Raw genomic sequence first — 21,191 nt, forward strand, 5'->3', positions numbered from 1 at the left:
CTTACTTAGGTTGGGAGGTCTTGCAGTTGGTTTTGGAACCTTCCATTAACGGGTAGTTGGTTCTTCCTTATTGGTCAGGGTGTTGTCCTCCCTTACCCGGTTTTCGAGTTGGGGGGGGGAGTTGGTCCGCCCTGCTTTCTGAGTTTTTTCTTTTGTTCCTTTCCAGGAATGTCCTGGTGCAAGTTTGCTAGCTACTCAGTTGGCTAGTTACTAGAGTTTGAAGTTTAGTCTGAATGCCTATCCGATGGAAGCCTGCAGCTTCCGTTTGTGGCGTAAACGGATGTTAGTATTACGTTTCTGTTCTGCTCCCGTGGTTTCTTTCTGTCCTACGGGTGTTCAGTTTCTTTCTGCTAGTTTGCTGTCTATGGTAAGGTAGTCTTTTGTCCTTCTGGGACTTAGGTTCTGGTTAAGGCTTTACATTGGCTCCTTTTGGATCCATGTAGGAGGTGATCTGGAATTTTTCCTTTTCTTTGCTCTCCTCCTTGTCTCTTCGGGGATTGTTTCTGGAGGTTCTTTGAGACCTTCTTATCTGATTTTTAACTTCTTTTAGTTAGGGAGAATGTGGTGTGGGGGTTTGTTTGTTGTTATCCCTTGCCATTGTTCATGTAGAGGTGTTTATGTGTGTGCTTCTAGTGAGTGGGATTTTTGTCTCCTCAGAGGCTTTTGTGCTCAGTGAAGTTCAGAATTTAGAGTGATCTCTTATTGGGATCCTTATGGTTCTAATTGTTGGGCAGTTATGTTGTCCTCTTTCCATATTTTTGTTCTTTCTGCTTCTGTTGAAGTGGTATTTTATTGAGAATCCGGGATGTGTCAGGCTGTGATGCCATCAGATTGGACCACCTTATTTATTCCCGCCCATTTGCATTCAGTGTCCTCTATAAGCTTGGGTATTGATTTCCCAAAAGTAATGAATGCAGCTGTGGACTCTTCACGTTTTAAGAAGAAAAACTTAAATTATGCTTATCTGATCATTTTCTTTTCTTCTGTACGGGGAGAGTCCACAGCTCCCCGCCCGTTTTTTTCCGTAGACGGCCTTCTTTTTTATTCGTTCTTCTGGCACCTTTTTTCACCCTGATATTTCTCCTACTGTTCCCTGTTCCCTTGGCAGAATGACTGGAGGATGAGGGAAGTGGGGGGAGGTATTTAAGCCTTTGGCTGGGGTGTCTTTGCCTCCTCCTGGTGGCCAGGTTCTGTATTTCCCAAAAGTAATGAATGCAGCTGTGGACTCTCCCCGTACAGAAGAATAAAAAATGACCAGGTAAGCATAATTTAAGTTTTACTCATCTTCTTAGAGTCCATACATATTTTTCCAGGAGTTAAAATGAAGCCTAGGAACTTAACTGACAAAGAATATGCCAGCCCCGGCAGGTGACTTGGAAGGTTTGATAAACCCTTTTTGAAGGTTTCCTTGAATATACTCTTTTAAAACTTTTAGGGGGGGCGGAGCCGGCTGAGGGACTGAGCGGTCGCACATCACAATAGCTCCTGAAACTTTGGTCATAAAAATTAATCTTACGGCCGCTCAGACTTCTCTAACTGCCTGATGTGGTGACCCTGGAGGTTATGGAGCCTGCACACTGAAAGGATTAGCAGCAAGACAATCTTGGCAGACATTTTTGTCACTTTTATCACTTTTCTATCTGCCCGACTGACCCACGATACTAAGGGCGGCCATGTTTGTTCTCGTGGAGAACCTGAATGTCGGGTAATATTCAGTATCTGCTGATACAGGACGACCTAACATATAGATTCCAAGCCTATCCACCCGGCTCGTGAAGTAACCGAAAGCAAGGGGGTCTCTAAAATACCCTTTATGAAAGACGGAGCGGATTTGTACACACGGCACACATTCATCATGTCCCTGGGAGACGAAATGCATGATCTGACAGCCGCAGGTCCTACGCACATGGTGGACAGATGGGAGGCTGGTGTGCAATTGTTGCTCGATTACCATTTTAGCAGCATGAAACACCACCTCCTCCAACTATTGGAAAGCCCGATGCCTGAATACAGCCCTGTTAACCCGGTGGCCCAGAGAGTCAGACAAGAAGCCGCCAGTACAGCAGAACAACACGAGGACGAGGAAGAAAGTAGTGACTTACCTTCACAGCCCATGAGTGCGGAGGAAACCCTTACTAATGGAAAAGCACTGTGGTGGCATAGTAGTACCCTGGTAGGTCCGGAACAACAAACTGCTGCCCATCTGGATAACGCATGCTTTACTCGGCTCTCCACGAGAGCGGACAGAGTCTCACATGCCTACTATATGTCTGCAGATAGAATATGCCTCAGCAGATATGCCGGACACGCTCACATAGAGGTACACATCACCCTACCTTCTTTGTCCCTGAGGATGGTCAAGTTCGTGATGATTGCTCCCTGTCAAGGGGGATTCATAGCCGTTGGCATTGGGTGACTGTTGCATTTATAAATCCCTCCTAAGCCACAAACTTACATTGCCAAAGTTTTTCTTAATGTTTTTTTCACTAGCGGGACTATCCACTTAATAGTTACGTTTTTGATGTGGTTTATAAAGTTTGCTGTTCTATGCACTTATCTTTTATTTTTATATACTGTACTGCACTACAGGTCTCAATTAAGTAGGAGATTAATACTCCATTTCCTAATCCTTTTACTATAAATATTGACCTGCTAGATAAACCCCTATTGCTCATTTTATGACACTGAAGTAAAGAAGCATGATATATATGTGTATATCTGTATCTCTATATATTATTGCGGTCTTGTCATTATACATGTGTTCATAGTCTGATACCGCATGGCTCACTGTTTATATTGTTTATCCCATACCATTTACCAGATGACATTTGCTGACTTATTCACTTCAAATAATTCTGCCACACTTCTCATGTTGATGTTATACCACTGTTTTCTCTGCTAGCTCCTAGCTCATACAAGATAACGATGTTCTAGATATCTGAAGAGGTTTTGTTGAACCCCTCTTATGCTAATTTATATTATACTATAACATTACAATGTTCTGCCTCAAGTGTAAAGCATTTAGCTGCAAGCATAATGTTAGATGAAACCCCTATTATCTTTATGGAAACCATACTATAATATCTAAGACTGCACTTTTGTTCCTGAAGCTATGATATCTAAATCAACTGGTATGGAGACACTAGCTATCATTTTGCAGACTAGGACTCTTTATAGACTTACCCATAGGTTTATCACATATGCTTATCCACTAGTTGTTTCAATATAAACATAGCTCTTTACCCCTACTTATAACGTAACTAAAATACCCCAGAGGCCTAAACACAGCCATTAGTGTAACACTTTAACTAGCTCCGCCCCCCCATCCTTATCCTCCCCCCTTACCTTATTTTGAGCGGCTCTTGCCCGCTGCATCCCCTCTCCCATATCCTGCTCACTAGCTAAGCTCACTATCCATACGAATTAAACTTTTTATGAGGAACCGTATATTAACTATCATTGAAATCACATGATGGGTCCTCATTGATCTGCTAATATGTAAGCCTTTTCCATTATTTCTGATAATTTTCATTATACCTGAGCTTTAGCTACCATAACCTATTATATTTTAAAAAATGAGGTCACTAATAATACAACTCAATATTGTGTAACACATTGTTCATAATCTTACTCTGTAACTTTGTTTATGTTGTACAATCTATTTGCTTAAGTTCACCCTGCAGCATAGATTGAAAATTGATTTCTCATGTTAATGCGTGCCAATATGTCGCCTATGATACATATCCTGTCGATCCATATTGTTTGTTCTTGGAGATTTATTTCTCCATCTTGTTATATAACCTAATTGTCCAATGCAGTGTTGAGTTGTGGCTAATATGATTTATGTATATTGTTGAAACCTCAATAAAAAATATATTTAAAAATAAAATAAAAATTAAAACTTTTAGTTCAGTTTCGGATATCGGATAGATACGTCCAAAGGGAATCGGAGCCCCTGTGAAAAGATCTAAAGGGCAATCATACTCCCCATACTCCTTTCTTTTTGAAGACATCATGAAAGTCTATATACATTTCAGGTACTTGTACAGGAGTATTTACAGGTGTCTTGGTTTAAAGGGTAGCATTGATGGAGGTTTTAAAGTAAGATGTAAAACAAATAATGAATGGAAATGTACAGTTCCGGTCTCCCAGTTGATTGCAGGATTATTTTTGCAACAGGGTAGGCCTAGCACAAGAGGAAACACAGGTGATGTCGCTAAATCAAAGATTAGTTTCTCTTGATTTTAAGGCCCAATCGTGATCAATAAGGGAATGGCTTCCTTGGTGATAGGGCCAGTCTTTAGTGGTAAACCATCAATGAGTTGTATGTGGATTGGTGTATTTTTAGGAACACCGGGTATTTGAAGCCTTTGGGCTAAGTGGGTGTCCATAAAACAACCACTGGCTCCTGAATCAATCATAGCAGGTAATTCAACTGAGTTCTTTCACTGTAAAGAGAGAGATAAGGATAAATAAGCTTTTGAATATCTTGGTATTTGATCAAGAGAAAAAAGAGGAGTAGGTTTCTTACTCCTAGTGGTTTTAGGTTTAGTGGTATATTCTCAAACTACATCTCCAGGATTTCCACAGTATAAACAGAGGTGTAAATATCTTCTTCTTTGCTTTTCAGCATCATAAAGGGGACCCCTGAAACCTCCAATCTGCATAGGTTCTTCAACGGAACTTGTTGGAGGAGATGAACAAATCGTTTGTGTGGTGGTATATATGTAGCAGTGTTTTCCATACCTCTCTCCCTGAGACAACGGTCTATCTGGGTTGACAGGGAAATTAAGACTTCCAGAGTTTTTGGGACTCCTACCCATCAGCCAATCGGAATTCGAGGGACGCCATCTTGGATGACATCATTTAAAGGACCAGCCATTTGTCGGGTAGTCGTCGTGCAGGAAGGATGTTCCACGCTGGAGGTCTTGAAGATGGAGCTGCTCCTCGTCGGATGGATGAAGATAGAAGATGCCGCTTGGATGAAGATGTCTGCCGGTCCGGATGTCCTCTTCTGCCCAGATAGGATGAAGACTTCTGCCGGTCTGGATGTCCTCTTCTGCCCCATCGGATGAAGACTTCGGCCTGGCTGGGTGAAGATGACTCAAGGTAGGGAGATCTTCAGGGGGTTAGTGATAGGTTTATTTAAAGGGGGTTTGGGTGGGTTAGAGTAGGGGTATGTGGGTGGTGGGTTTTAATGTTGGGGGGTTGTATTTTTTTTTACAGGCAAAAGAGCTGATTACTTTGGGGCAATGCCCCGCAAAAAGCCATTTTAAGGGCTGGTAAAAGAGCTGGTTACTTGGTAATGTAGAATAGGGTAGGGACTTTTATTATTTTTATTTTTTTTTATTTTTTTTTATTAGGGGGCTTAGATTAGGTGTAATTAGTTTAAACTTCTTGTAATATTTTTTTATTTTCTGTAATTTAGTGGGGGGTTTTGTAATTTAGTTTAGTTTATTTAATTGTATTTAATTGTAGGTATTGGTAGCTAATTAATTTAAATAATTTAATTATAGTGTAGTGTTAGGTTTAATTGTAACTTAGGTTAGGATTTATTTTACAGGTAATTTTGTATTTCTTTTAGCTAGGTAGTTATTAAATAGTTATTAACTATTTAATAACTATTGTACCTAGTTAAAATAAATACAAAGTTGCCTGTAAAATAAATATAAATCCTAAGATAGCTACAATGTAATTATTAATTACATTGTAGCTATCTTAGGCCCCAATTTATCAAAGGTCTTGCGGACCTGATCCGACACTGCGGATCAGGTCCGCAAGACCTTGCTAAATGCGGAGAGCAATACGCTCTCCGCATTTAACATTACACCAGCAGCTCACAAGAGCTGCTGGTGCAACGCCGCCCCCTGCTGACTCGCGGCCGCCAGCAGGGAGGTGTCAATCAACCCAATCGTATTCGATCGGGTTGATTTCCGACGATTCCTGTCCGCCTGCTCAGAGCAGGCGGACAGGGTTATGGAGCTGCTTCAATAACACGGCCCTTCAAGCTCCGTACGGAGCTTGATAAATGGGCCTGATAGGGTTTATTTTACAGGTAAGTATTTAGTTTTAAATTGGAATAATTTAGTTAATGATAGTGTAGTGTTAGGTGTAATTGTAACTTAGGTTAGTTTTTATTTTACAGGTAAGTTTGTCTTTATTTTAACTAGGTAGCTATTAAATAGTTAATAACTATTTAATAGCTATTGTACCTAGTTAAAATATATACAAACATGCCTATAAAATAAAAATAAATCCTAAAATAGTTACAATGTAATTATTAGTTATATTGTAGCTATATTATGGTTTGTTTTATAGGTAAGTATTTAGTTTTAAATAGGATTAATTTAGTTAATAAGAGTAATATTATTTAGATTTATTTAATTAATATTTAAATTAGGGGGGTGTTAGGGTTAGTGTTAGACTTAGGTTTAGGGGTTAATAAATTTATTATAGGTGGTGGCGTATAGGGGGGCAGGATAGGGGTTAATAGGTATTATGTAGGTGGCGGCGGGTTCCGGGAGCGGAGGTTTAGGGGTTAACATATTTTTTATAGTTGCGGCGGGGTCCGGGAGCAGCGGTTTATGGGGGAATAACTTTATTTAGTTGCGGCAGTGTAGGGGGCGGCAGATTAGGGGTTAATATGTATAATGTAGATTGCGGCGGGGTCCGGGAGCGGCGGTTTAGGGGGTAGTAAATTTATTTAGTTGCGGCGGTGTAGGGGGGGACAGATTAGGGGTGTTTAGACTCAGGGTACATGTTAGGGTGTTAGGTGCAGACGTTTCCCATAGGAATCAATGGGATATCGGGCAGCAGCGAACATGAGCTTTCGCTATGGTCAGACTCCCATTGATTCCTATGGGATCCGCCGCCTCCAGGGCGGCGGATTGAAATCCAGGTACGCTGGCCCGGAATAGTGGCGAGCGTACCTGCTAGTAGTTTGATAACTACCAAAAGTAGTCAGATTGTGCCGAACTTGCGTTCGGAACATCTGGAGTGATGTAAGCATCGATCTGTGACGGACTGAGTCCGGCGGATCGAAGCTTACGTCACTATATTCTACTTTTGCCGGGCAGTAGGGCTTGATAACTAAGGCGAATCAGCCTCGCCACAAATACGCTGCGGAATTCCAGCGTATTTGCTGTTGACGGCTTGATAACTAGAGGCCTTTGTATTAATTATCAGACTTTACAGTGCTGCGTGTATGTTTGTTATTGTGGATTTTTAAAAATAGTAACCCTTAACATTGCTATGTTGGAGTACGTAGCATTTCACTGAAGTAATAATAATATGTTAGTATTCAGGTTGTAGTAATGTTACCTCAATGATAGTGCTCAAATATTGTAAGAGAACAGAAATAAACAAGTTTTTTTGGAGATCGTAAACCTATTATTAATTATAGTTTGAGGTAAGCTTATAATCTGCTTGTCTTTCTATATTGTTAATGCTTTTGTTTTCTCAAATGATTTATTTTAAGCTTGTACTTGTTTATTATGGCAGTCAAATAATTGCCAGATTGTTACTGCTCAAGCTATGTTATTATTCATTAGCTCTCTATGGCCTAGATTTAGAGTTCGGCGGTAGCCGTCAAAACCAGCGTTAGAGGCTCCTAACGCTGGTTTTGGGCGCCCGCTGGTATTTGGAGTCAGTGATTAAAGGGTCTAACGCTCACTTTTCAGCCGCGACTTTTCCATACCGCAGATCCCCCTACGCCATTTGCGTAGCCTATCTTTTCAATGGGATCTTTCTAACGCTGGTATTTAGAGTCGTTTCTGCAGTGAGCGTTAGAGCTCTAACGACAAGATTCCAGCCGCCTGAAAATAGCAGGAGTTAAGAGCTTTCTGGCTAACGCCGGTTTATAAAGCTCTTAACTACTGTACCCTAAAGTACACTAACACCCATAAACTACCTATGTACCCCTAAACCGAGGTCCCCCCACATCGCCGCCACTCGATTAAAATTTTTAACCCCTAATCTGCCGACCGCCACCTACGTTATACTTATGTACCCCTAATCTGCTGCCCCTAACACCGCCGACCCCTGTATTATATCTATTAACCCCTAACTTGCCCCCCACAACGTCGCCGCAAGCTACTTAAAATAATTAACCCCTAATCTTCCGACCGCAAATCGCCGCCACCTACGTTATCCCTATGTACCCCTAATCTGCTACCCCTAACATCGCCGACCCCTATGTTATATTTATTAACCCCTAATCTGCCCCCCACAACGTCGCCGACACCTACCTACACTTATTAACCCCTAATCTGCCGAGCGGACCTGAGCGCTACTATAATAAAGTTATTAACCCCTAATCCGCCTCACTAACCCTATCATAAATAGTATTAACCCCTAATCTGCCCTCCCTAACATCGCCGACACCTACCTTCAATTATTAACCCCTAATCTGCCGACCGGAGCTCACCGCTATTCTAATAAATGTATTAACCCCTAAAGCTAAGTCTAACACTAACACCCCCCTAAGTTAAATATAATTTTTATCTAACGAAATAAATTAACTCTTATTAAATAAATAATTCCTATTTAAAGCTAAATACTTACCTGTAAAATACATCCTAATATAGCTACAATATAAATTATAATTATATTATAGCTATTTTAGGATTAATATTTATTTTACAGGCAACTTTGTAATTATTTTAACCAGGTACAATAGCTATTAAATAGTTAAGAACTATTTAATAGTTACCTAGTTAAAATAATTACAAATTTACCTGTAAAATAAATCCTAACCTAAGATATAATTAAACCTAACACTACCCTATCAATAAAATAATTAAATAAACTACCTACAATTACCTACAATTAACCTAACACTACACTATCAATAAATTAATTAAACACAATTGCTACAAATAAATAAAATTAAATAAACTATCTAAAGTACAAAAAATAAAAAAGAACTAAGTTACAGAAAATAATAAAATATTTACAAACATAAGAAAAATATTACAACAATTTTAAACTAATTACACCTACTCTAAGCCCCCTAATAAAATAACAAAGCCCCCCAAAATAAAAAATTCCCTACCCTATTCTAAAATACAAATATTACAAGCTCTTTTACCTTACCAGCCCTGAACAGGGCCCTTTGCGGGGCATGCCCCAAGAATTTCAGCTCTTTTGCCTGTAAAAAAAAACATACTATACCCCCCCCCAACATTACAACCCACCACCCACATACCCCTAATCTAACCCAAACCCCCCTTAAATAAACCTAACACTACCCCCCTGATGATCTTCCTACCTTGTCTTCACCATGCCAGGTTCACCGATCCGTCCTGGCTCCAAGATCTTCATCCAACCCAAGCGGGGGCTAGACATCCACTGAAGAAGTCCAGAAGAGGGTCCAAAGTCTTCCTCCTATCCGGCAAGAAGAGGACATCCGGACCGGCAAACATCTTCTCCAAGCGGCATCTTCTATCTTCTTCCATCCGATGACGACCGGCTCCATCTTGAAGACCTCCAGCGCGGATCCATCCTCTTCTTCCGACGACTAGACGACGAATGACGGTTCCTTTAAGGGACGTCATCCAAGATGGCGTCCCTCGAATTCCGATTGGCTGATAGGATTCTATCAGCCAATCGGAATTAAGGTAGGAATTTTCTGATTGGCTGATGGAATCAGCCAATCAGAATATAGTTCAATCCGATTGGCTGATCCAATCAGCCAATCAGATTGAGCTCGCATTCTATTGGCTGATCGGAACAGCCAATAGAATGCGAGCTCAATCTGATTGGCTGATTGGATCAGCCAATCGGATTGAACTATATTCTGATTGGCTGATTCCATCAGCCAATCAGAAAATTCCTACCTTAATTCCGATTGGCTGATAGAATCCTATCAGCCAATCGGAATTCGAGGGACGCCATCTTGGATGACGTCCCTTAAAGGAACCGTCATTCGTCGTCTAGTCGTCGGAAGAAGAGGATGGATCCGCGCTGGAGGTCTTCAAGATGGAGCCGGTCGTCATCGGATGGAAGAAGATAGAAGATGCCGCTTGGAGAAGATGTTTGCCGGTCCGGATGTCCTCTTCTTGCCGGATAGGAGGAAGACTTTGGACCCTCTTCTGGACTTCTTCAGTGGATGTCTAGCCCCCGCTTGGGTTGGATGAAGATCTTGGAGCCAGGACGGATCGGTGAACCTGGCATGGTGAAGACAAGGTAGGAAGATCATCAGGGGGGTAGTGTTAGGTTTATTTAAGGGGGGTTTGGGTTAGATTAGGGGTATGTGGGTGGTGGGTTGTAATGTTGGGGGGGGGGTATTGTATGTTTTTTTTTACAGGCAAAAGAGCTGAAATTCTTGGGGCATGCCCCGCAAAGGGCCCTGTTCAGGGCTGGTAAGGTAAAAGAGCTTGTAATATTTGTATTTTAGAATAGGGTAGGGAATTTTTTATTTTGGGGGGCTTTGTTATTTTATTAGGGGGCTTAGAGTAGGTGTAATTAGTTTAAAATTGTTGTAATATTTTTCTTATGTTTGTAAATATTTTATTATTTTCTGTAACTTAGTTCTTTTTTATTTTTTGTACTTTAGATAGTTTATTTAATGTTATTTATTTGTAGCAATTGTGTTTAATTAATTTATTGATAGTGTAGTGTTAGGTTAATTGTAGGTAATTGTAGGTAGTTTATTTAATTATTTTATTGATAGGGTAGTGTTAGGTTTAATTATATCTTAGGTTAGGATTTATTTTACAGGTAAATTTGTAATTATTTTAACTAGGTAACTATTAAATAGTTCTTAACTATTTAATAGCTATTGTACCTGGTTAAAATAATTACAAAGTTGCCTGTAAAATAAATATTAATCCTAAAATAGGTATAATATAATTATAATTTATATTGTAGCTATATTAGGATTTATTTTACAGGTAAGTATTTAGCTTTAAATAGGAATTATTTATTTAATAAGAGTTAATTTATTTCGTTAGATAAAAATTATATTTAACTTAGGGGGGTGTTAGTGTTAGGGTTAGACTTAGCTTTAGGGGTTAATACATTTATTAGAATAGCGGTGAGCTCCGGTCGGCAGATTAGGGGTTAATAATTGAAGGTAGGTGTCGGCGATGTTAGGGAGGGCAGATTAGGGGTTAATACTATTTATGATAGGGTTAGTGAGGCGGATTAGGGGTTAATAACTTTATTATAGTAGCGCTCAGGTCCGCTCGGCAGATTAGGGGTTAATAAGTGTAGGTAGGTGTCGGCGACGTTGTGGGGGGCAGATTAGGGGTTAATAAATATAACATAGGGGTCGGCGATGTTAGGGCAGCAGATTAGGGGTACATAGGGATAACGTAGGTGGCGGCGGTTTACGGAGCGGCAGATTAGGGGTTAAAAGTGTAATGCAGGGGTCAGCGATAGCGGGGGCGGCAGATTAGGGGTTAATAAGTGTAAGGTTAGGGGTGTTTAGACTCGGGGTACATGTTAGGGTGTTAGGTGCAGACTTAGGAGGTGTTTCCCCATAGGAAACAATGGGGCTGCGTTAGGAGCTGAACGCTGCTTTTTTGCAGGTGTTAGGTTTTTTTTCAGCTCAAACAGCCCCATTGTTTCCTATGGGAGAATCGTGCACGAGCACGTTTTTGATGCCGGCCGCGTCCGTAAGCAACTCTGGTATCGAGAGTTGCATTTGCGGTAAAAATGCTCTACGCTCCTTTTTTGGAGCCTAACGCAGCATTTGTTTGAACTCTCGATACCAGAGTTAAATTTATGGTGCGGCCAGAAAAAAACCCGCGGAGCGTTAACAGCCCTTTTACCGCCGAACTCTAAATCTAGGCCTATAAGTCTTATATTGCTGCTTTGTAGTAGAAATAATTGTTATACTACTCGGTAACGATTTTAAAATTATCAACAGTAAAGCAATTAGAAATATTTGCGCTACGTCTCATATACCCTGCTACATTCTATAAAGTAAGTAAGAGTTATTTTTTCTCAACGCTATGGAACCTTAGCTGTGTACCGTGTTATATCAGCTAATATGAATTCTGTCTAGAAGCAGGCCTATGTTTAGACCTACCGCTCCTCCTTGGAGTTTAAATCTAGTTCTTAAAGTTTTGCAGAGGGCTCTGTTTGAGCCCATGCATTTGGTTGACATTAAGTTACTGTCTTGGAAGGTTCTTTTTCTACTGGCTATTGCTTCGGCACGCAGAGTCTCTGAGATGGCGGACTTGCAATGTGAACCTCCTTACCTAGTTTTTCATGCTGATAAGGCTGTTCTTCGTACTGGCTTTGGTTTTCTTCCTAAGGTTGTTTGTTATCGTAACATCAATCAGGAGATTGTGGTTTCTTCCTTGTGTCCTAATCCTTCTTTGTCGAAGGAACAGTTACTTCATAATTTTGATGTGGTTTGTGCTTTGAAATTCTATCTTCAAGCTACAAAGGATTTTAGACAGACTTCTTCCTTGTTTGTTGTCTATTCTGGGAAGCGTAGAGGGCAGAAGGCCTCTTCCACTTCCTTATCTTTTTGGTTGAGGAGTGTTATTCGCTTAGCATATGAAACAGCGGGACATAAGCCTCCTCAAAGGATTACAGATAATTCAACTAGAGCTGTGGCTTTATCTTGGGCCTTCAAGAATGAGGCCTCTATGGAGCAGATTTGTAGGGCGGCTACCTGGTCCTCCTTTATACCTTTTCCAAATTTGACGTTTTTGATTCGGATGAAGCAGCTTTTGGGAGAAAGGTTTTGCAGGCTGTGGTTCCCTCAGAATAAGGGTCCGCCTCTCTTATACCCTGCCATTTTCAGTGTCCTCTAGAGCTTGGGTATATGTTTCCCACAAGTAATGAATGAAGCTGTGTACTTTCCTCATATTAAGAAGGAAAACATAAATTATGCTTACCAGATAATTTCCTTCTGTTTGAATAGAGTCCACGGCCCCCGTCCGTTTTTCTCCATTGGGCGGACCTTCTGGCACCCTTTATACCCTGATATTTCTCCTACTGTTCCTTGTTCCCTTGGCAGAATGACTGGGATATGAGAGAAGTGGGGGAGGTAATTAAGCAGTTCACCAGAACTGCTTGTGCAATACCGCCCCCTGCAGATTCGCAGCCAATCGGCCGCTAGCAGGGGGTGTCAATCAACCCGATTATATTCGATCGCTTTGATTTGTGTCCGCCGCCTCAGAGCAGGCGGACAAGTTATGGGGCAGCGGTCCTCTGTTCAGAGCTTGATAATTCGGCCCATAAGAATAGGTCTACAAAAAGATCTTCAAAGCAGGCCCATTCGGTTTCATGTTCAAACTTATTCCTCCCAGTCTCTTTCTTTGAGTTGAGATTCTTCTTGGGAGACATGTTTTTTAAATGTTTCAGGTTGCCGAGAAAACTGGATTGTTTCTCAAGGCAATAATTTAATCTAATGTTCTTTATTTTCAGACTCCTTGGGACCTGGTGAAACTCAAGGCCTTGTGAGCTATATTTCAGGCTCTTGTAGATCTGGGAGTACCTTGCCAAAGTTTTCTGATCTAGTTCTTCTATTTGGGACCGAATTGTTGGCTTATTCTTCAGGTTAATAGTCATTTATTCCTTTCTAAGCCCTACAAGTGCTTGTACTGACAGCTTGGATACAGAATCTGTGATTTTAAGGGTAGAGGTTTCTCAATTAAAAGTAGCTTCTACTTTTCTTAAGGCAAATAAACATGATTTAGGCCATTTTTAATGGTGTGAAGAAAATCATTTCCTCTGTAATTTTGTATATATTCTACAGACTTGAATTTTCCCCCCAAATGATTTAATTATAGTTTTTTTCCATTACTTATTTTAAATTTCAGGTTTCTGCACTTTCAGGTTTTTTTTTTTTGCATCATCCTGTTGATGTGACATTTTTTCATGCCCTAGAAGAAATTTATAAAGTCTTTAAATGTCCCACTCCTTTATGGCATACTCAGGGCACGCTTGCAAGCCAGGTTTTCAAATAAGAGCAAATAAACCAATAATTAAAAAAAAATAACTACAAGTGTAGATTCCTAATGATAGTTTAAACTATTATAAGGAAAAAATATAAAAGTATATGATCCAGTTAACAATATCTCAGTCTAAGATTAGTTAGTATAGCAATATAATATATTGGCTGGTAATATATAATAACCGTACAGTAGTTAGATATTAGGTAAACATCATACTATATTGATAAACTTAGCTGAGTCCCAATGTGGAAGTCTAATCAAAAAGAGTCCAGTATAAATGGGTTCCAAAAAGGTACTTCTGTTGTAAAAGTTTGTCTGAATAAGTCCTCCAATTTGGTTGGCAGCTCCTCTCGTGAAACAGGATGACGAAACTATAATCTGTGAAAAGAATCACAAAGAGAGAGGGCGCCTCCTAGTGCAACTCTGTGGGAATGGTTGTAATCACAGGTCAGGTAGATAATGTAATACTCACAAAATGAGCAGCACCCATGTGCTAAATGATGCAGGCTGGGGAATTAACAGTGACCCAGCTACACTGATCCTGCAGCAGGATGTTGGGTCCAGGTACTCCAGAGAACAAGAAAAGCTCAGGCTTCCAAAGAGTAGTTAAAAAATGATTTATTTAAAAGTGAGGATATATGCAATATATCCAAACCATGAAAATAACAACAAATGTTTAAAAACAGTTTCACCTGTGCTCTAGTTCATCTGTTTTGTAAATCTGACCTGTTAGTGTGCCCTGAGGACCGGAAATGATAAACACTACTCTGGAATGTCTAAATTTGGTTCCGCAGGTTCTTCAGCATCTTCCTTCTGATCCTTAGCACAAAGTGTTTTTAATGTTACTAACTGTTCTGCTTAGTGTTTTGTCCAAAGCTAGACATATTTTTGAACTGGGTGCTCTTGTTTTCATCTGAAGATGGTTTCCTTTTAGAATATTTCTAATATTTTTATCCCGTTTTGTTGTCAGAGCTTTCAAATATTGGTTTCAATCACAGTTCTTTAGAAACCCATATACTTTAATAGTGAATTATGTGTAAAACACGTTAGATAAACTATTCTAAAGCTTTGCAATCTGCCTCATTGTTTGAAACCTTATGACCTATTTGTTCTTCAGTCTATTGGCACAGAATGACCAGAAAGTGTCCAATGTTTCTTTTTTCATCTGCTCTGTGCTATTAACAGCTAATTCCTTTTAAAGTACTGGCTCTTTCCATGTGATGTGGTTATGGCTTCCTGGTCTTCATCTTCAATTATGCAAGGCAGCTATATGGTCTTCCAGGCATACCTTCACATAATTCTACCAGCTCAGTGTGTATTCTTCAGTCTAATCAGAAAGGTCTTACAAACTGATCCTCTCCGGGCTCGTTGTTTTTTTTTACACCTTTAAAGTTATGGTAAAGTTTATGTAGCTAATTACATAATAATAGTTTTGTATGTGGAACATCTATTTTATATATATAATATACAGTATATATAAATATAAATATTTAATTCTCTTGCCTGCCCCCTCATTAGAGTATTTTTTTCTGGTGACATTCTTTTTGTCACCCAATTACAAGCCTTGTTGTACGGCTCGCTGCTTTTAATATGTGGGCATGACTGACAGAAGTGTCACATGCATGCTAAATATAAAATGCCATTCACCCGATTAATAGTATGACTGCATAGGGCGGCAGACTCGCATTACCTACTATGGAAAGTGAGGTTGCACCCACCCACTCTATGGCGCTACACTGCAGAGAAGGAAAAAAAGGGGTGCAAAATAGAAAATTTTATTTTTTATGACCTAAAGTCACTATTTAAAAAAAGATAATAGATAGATAGTAATGTCAATTTCTGGGCTAGTTTATTAACCACCTCTTTAAAGGATTGGTAAAGTATGCTCCAAATTCCTTTTTTTTAATGTAATCTATCAAACATATTAATCTAGCTACATTCCACTTACCATTTTTTCAAAACGAAGATCCGATAATTTAATAAACGTTTTATCTTATTTTCAACATTGACGTCACATTATACATCCCACTTCAAAGGGCGGTCTTAAATGTTATCCTTTTTGCATAAATTAACCTTTGCAATTTAAATATTTTGATGCCTGCACAATATTCTTGATGTTTACACGCATGGTCAAAGCATTTTTTGAAGGTTTTTGCCCTGTCTCCTTAGAAGCTCAACGCATGCGCAAATAAAAACTACGTTCCTAGTCCTCACTATGCAAACGAATTGTAATGTCCACAAACGATCCTATCAATTTCAAAATTATTTGAATGTATTGAAATAACAAATTTTATAAAACTTGATTAAAAAAATTAAACAAAAAAATATTAGGGAAACGTTTATAAAATTAATTATCCAAAATTATAATAAAAATCGATTCAGAAATCTATAAGTGCTCGTTTTTACAGGGTTGATTGTCTCATGCTGTACATTTTTATTTCTTATCATAACAATAAAATGATCATTTCACTAAGGAAGATTTGTTTATAAATACTATTAAAATAAATGTGTATTCTGTAGATTGCCTGTGACGATGATGCACATCTGTCAGCTAAGTAGAATGACTGCAGTCCCTTGACCATAACAACGCTTACGTCGGAGATCGCATGCGTTGACTTTATGGAATACACAGCGCATGCGTTGGCTTTCCACACTGTACCCGGAACAAAAGTAAAAGGAGAACTCAGTTTGCCCACCGTGATTGGCTAATGCAAATTAGCCTCACAGTGGTTTTGGAAATTTGCATATTTTGTCAATGGAATAGCTGCTGAACCACAAAGAAAGCGCAGTGCGAGGTATTTAGAAATAGTTTATATTTACTATCAGTTTTTATTAAAGGATGAGAACATTTCTGACCTTACTATGGGCTAGTTGGCTAGTTATGGTACTGACCCACAAATGCTGATGTGGTTCTACAAGACCAGAATTATACATAATGCTAAGCTTTACCCTAAAACCATATGAAGGTCCAGGTGCTCTAGGAATATTCAAGTCATTTTTTAATATTTCATTAATTAAAGGGACATGAAACCCAAAGATTTTTTTTTCTGATTCAGACAGAACAATTTAAAAAAAAGTTTCCAATTTACTTCTATTATGAAATTTGCTTTGTTCCTATTGTATTCTTTGTTGAAGAGATACCTAGGTAGGCATCTGGTGCACTATTTGGCAGGATATAGTGCTGCCCTCTAGTGCTCTTTCACATGGATAAATGCAAAACGGCTGCCATATAGTGCTCCGGACACGCTCTATAGCTCACATCCCTGCTTTTTAACAATAGATACCAAGAGAACAAAGACAAATTGATAATAAAGTTGAAAGTTGTCATGTTCTGTCTGAATCGTTATGGAACAGTTTTGGGTTTCATGTCCCTTGAACATAAACTGCTTCATTCTAATGCTGCTGCTCTCTGTTTTCTGTTTTAGGACCAAAGGCGTATTACACACTTTTTCTGGCACTGAAACAAACAAGATCTGGCCTTATATTTACACGTTGATGAGTACAAAAGTCACTCCTGTGCATCCCGAGGACACAAGCCAAGCATTCCAGCTCGAGGAGCATTAGACACCGCATTCATTATTGATCTTTAGGTTCAGTATCAATGTGGCGCTGTGGTTTTGCCGTATCAAGCTGTATTTGCCTTTATGGTTTTTCTTTTGTGGATTTTAGCACTTAACGTCTTTAAATTAATATCATTTCTACTCCCTGGGTTCCAAAGAGCTGAAACACGTTGCTATGCAGTGCTCTTCAGTTCTCTTTAACCATCAAGGGTTTAATCATTTTGGTGTTGTAGAGGTTGACAATACATAGTGAATCAAACATATCAATATATTTTTAAATATATCTATTTACACATTTGTTTGTAATACCCGTTACATGTGATCTTATTATAGATATTCTGTTGTATTTTTGTGAAAATGTATAAAAAAAAGTTTTGTTTTATTTTGAAAACACTATAAAAATATGTAACTTTATTAGTCTAAAGATTATCAGAATAACTATGGAGTAATACTCAGATGAGATTTTAATCTATTTAATGTCTGCACTGTATATAATGTGTTCATCTACTTTACATGAAGATATCTTCAGGATAGAGTAAGATTTATCCCTGTGTTATCATTTTACCATCTAGTGATATCATTAAAAATATTATGTCTAGGCTGTGTTTTCTTTTTCATTTTTTTACATTACATTTGTGTATTCATATTTCAAACTGTATCCATACAGTCATATATTATACACAAGCTACACATGTTGTGTATAATAAGGGTAATGTATATGTATGGGAATCCATACAGTCATATATTATACACAAGCTACACATGTTGTGTATAATAAGGGTAATGTATATGTATGGGAAGCCATACAGTCATATATTATACACAAGCTACACATGTTGTGTATAATAAGGGTAATGTATATGTATGGGAATCCATACAGTCATATATTATACACAAGCTACACATGTTGTGTATAATAAGGGTAATGTATATGTATGGGAATCCATACAGTCATATATTATACACAAGCTACACATGTTGTGTATAATAAGGGTAATGTATATGTATGGGAATCCATACAGTCATGTATTATACACAAGCTACACATGTTGTGTATAATAATGGTAATGTATATGTATGGAAATGCATAAATATATACATGCATACATACATACATTATATACACATACTCACACACGGTTATGTCAATTTTCACAATATGAAATTGTATGTAGTAGGTGACATTTGTCTGTTGTCTACATTGAGTTGTATATTATCTGGACTAGTTTTTATATATATATATATATATATATATTTAAATTATATATATTGTAGTTTTGCTTTTTTAATCCAGTGAGTGTTGTTACCCTTCAAAAATATATATAGTAATGTTAGAGAGTGTACTTACTTGACTTTTTTTGAAAGGGGTCAACAAATTTGTTTAAAATTTAGAAAACAGTAAGAATATTTAGGAGCCAGATATTTTTTTAGGAGAGAGGCAGTGGTATTTGTTAATAGGGGTAAAATTCTAGGAGCTAGTGGCTCCCTGGCACCTGGGTTTGTTGAGCTCGGATTTAACAGAATGAATATTGTTTTCAACAGATGTGTGCCATTTTAGGATCAGTCACCCCTTCCTCATACGTTCGTTAGAAAAAAAAACAAAAAACAAATTTTTGTTGCTTTAAGAATACTTTGTGACTAGCACATTGACTTTTGATCAGTTGATTTTTCCTTCTTAATATAAGGAGAGTCCACAACATCATTCCTTACTGTTGGGAAATACTGAACCTGGCCACCAGGAGGAGGCAAAGACTCCCCAACCAAAGATTCAAATACCTCTCCCACTTCCCCCATCCCCCAGTCATTCTTTGCCTTGCGTCACAGGATGGCAGAGAGGTGTCAGAAGATTTGGGAAAGTTCCTTAGGAAGGGAATCTGCCATTCCATATGGGACTGGAGTTTTAAGTAGTCTTGTCAGCCTCTGCGAACCCATCCACACTGCCTGCTAACAGCTCCTAAGCTTTCAGTGTTGACGAGTTTCACTGCCTGCTTGTTTTTTTACTCAAGTCCATGTCAGGAGCGATGCTACAAGACTGTCACACTTGATAGGCTGTGTTTCTGTTCCACAGCATGGATTCTGGTAAGATCGTTTCAATTTTTACATATGTTGAAAACACTAGAAGACAGGGTAACAGTGTGGCGCCTTTTATCTTTATAGAATCATGGGTTAATATCTCCTGAGGAAGGATTATTGAACAGTGGGGATTAATCAAAGGTGATGCTTTGATTTTATGCTGCTTTATGTGTGAGATTTATTGGGCTCATAGACTGTTCGTTATGGCTGGAACTCACAGGTTTTTACTTTCACTTTGAACACTGCGCAGCTTGTAGCTTGGCGCGCTTTTTCTCATAGCAGGGGTGGACTTGTCATGCACACCATGTGACTGGGAGTGGTCTCACTATTTTTTCCTCTTTCCTGACCGAGCTGGCTGTCGGAGAAGATGCTTTTTCTCTGTATTGTCTTGTCTGGGTCTAGGAGGTGGTGAGTGCCCCAGCCATTGGGAGTATAAAGGTGCCATTTTTTGAGAAATAAAAGAGATCATTCTATTTTCTGTGTCCGCCCTCTCAACTATTTTCCACATGCCTTGAGCACATTATTAGGTCTAAGAAGGTTAACCCCTTTAGTACTACTGAGCCATCCACCTCTGAGGACTCACTGTCCCATGAGGTGCATACCCATCAGTCATCTCCTTCTACATACGCAGCTTCCCATAGCACGCTTGATCCTCCATCTGGAGGGAGCCTTTTACCATCAGATTTTACCGCACAGTTAAAGACGATGGTGTCTGAGGCCCTCAGTGCTTTACCTCACCCCGCTAAACGCAAGCGAAAGGTTAAACATAACTCTCTTGCCTAGGGGTAATCATGTGATTTATTGGATTTATCTGTTCTGACTCAGTTATCCGAGGATGAGTCACGTTCTGAGGCTTCAGAGGGTGAACTTTCTGGGTCGGAGTCTGCTGCCTCTAAGACTCCTGCTGCAGAGGAACCAGCCTTTAGATTTAAGATTGAACACTTACGTTTTCTTCTAAAAGAGGTCCTGTCTACATTAGAGATTCCAGTGGCCAAGCTGCCTGATGAACCTTTGATTCCTAAATTAGGCAGAGTGTACAAGGACAGGGTAGTTGTCAGGGTGCCAGGAATCAGACTGAGACAAGAAATGCAAAAATAATCACACCTTTTTAAATAGCAAAAAATAATAAAAAGTCCACAAGTCAAATAACAAGCCAGGAATCAAAACCAGAGCTGGTAGTCAGACGAGCCGAGTCAGGAGCCAAAGCGAGTAGTCAGACGAGCCGGAATCAGGAACAAGGAGAACAGCAGAGTCAGGAAGAAGCCAGAGATCAGGAACCAGGAGGGACGTCAGACAGCCAGGTAATACACAGGAGCTCTCACAAACAGGCCTGAGACAACGCAAGGGCAAAGCATACTGAACAGAGGCCCTTTAAATAATAAGTGATGGCATCACAATTCTGAGACTGCATCCTGTCTCACACGGATGATGTATACCAGTCTGGCCATAAAAGGAAGTGCAGGAAATGAGCAGCATCACACAGTATGCACCAGAGTCAGCAAGAGAGGTGAGTAAAATGGCTGCCAGCAGCACATGACAAACAAAACAGGGAAAAAACCCTGTTTACAGTTAAAAGTTAACAGTAGTGTTGTTAACTTTTCCTGTACCTGTAAAGATGTCGAACATTATTAAAAACGAATGG

At 39.2% G+C, this 21,191-nt stretch overlaps 1 protein-coding gene across 2 annotated transcripts in view; it reads left to right on the top strand.

Annotated features, from left to right (window-relative positions):
* Window positions 1-18,074, top strand: part of AK4 (adenylate kinase 4) — a 373,778-nt gene extending 355,704 nt beyond the window's left edge. For both annotated transcript variants that reach the window (XM_053693679.1, XM_053693678.1), the window contains exon 6: window positions 17,342-18,074. In XM_053693679.1, the coding sequence (XP_053549654.1) occupies window positions 17,342-17,480 (139 nt within the window). In that variant the 3' untranslated portion in view covers window positions 17,481-18,074. The remainder of the gene's footprint in view (window positions 1-17,341) is intronic.
* The last annotated feature ends 3,117 nt before the right edge of the window (window positions 18,075-21,191 follow it).

Source organism: Bombina bombina, chromosome 10 (assembly GCF_027579735.1).
Source record: "Bombina bombina isolate aBomBom1 chromosome 10, aBomBom1.pri, whole genome shotgun sequence".
Lineage (NCBI taxonomy): Eukaryota > Metazoa > Chordata > Amphibia > Anura > Bombinatoridae > Bombina > Bombina bombina.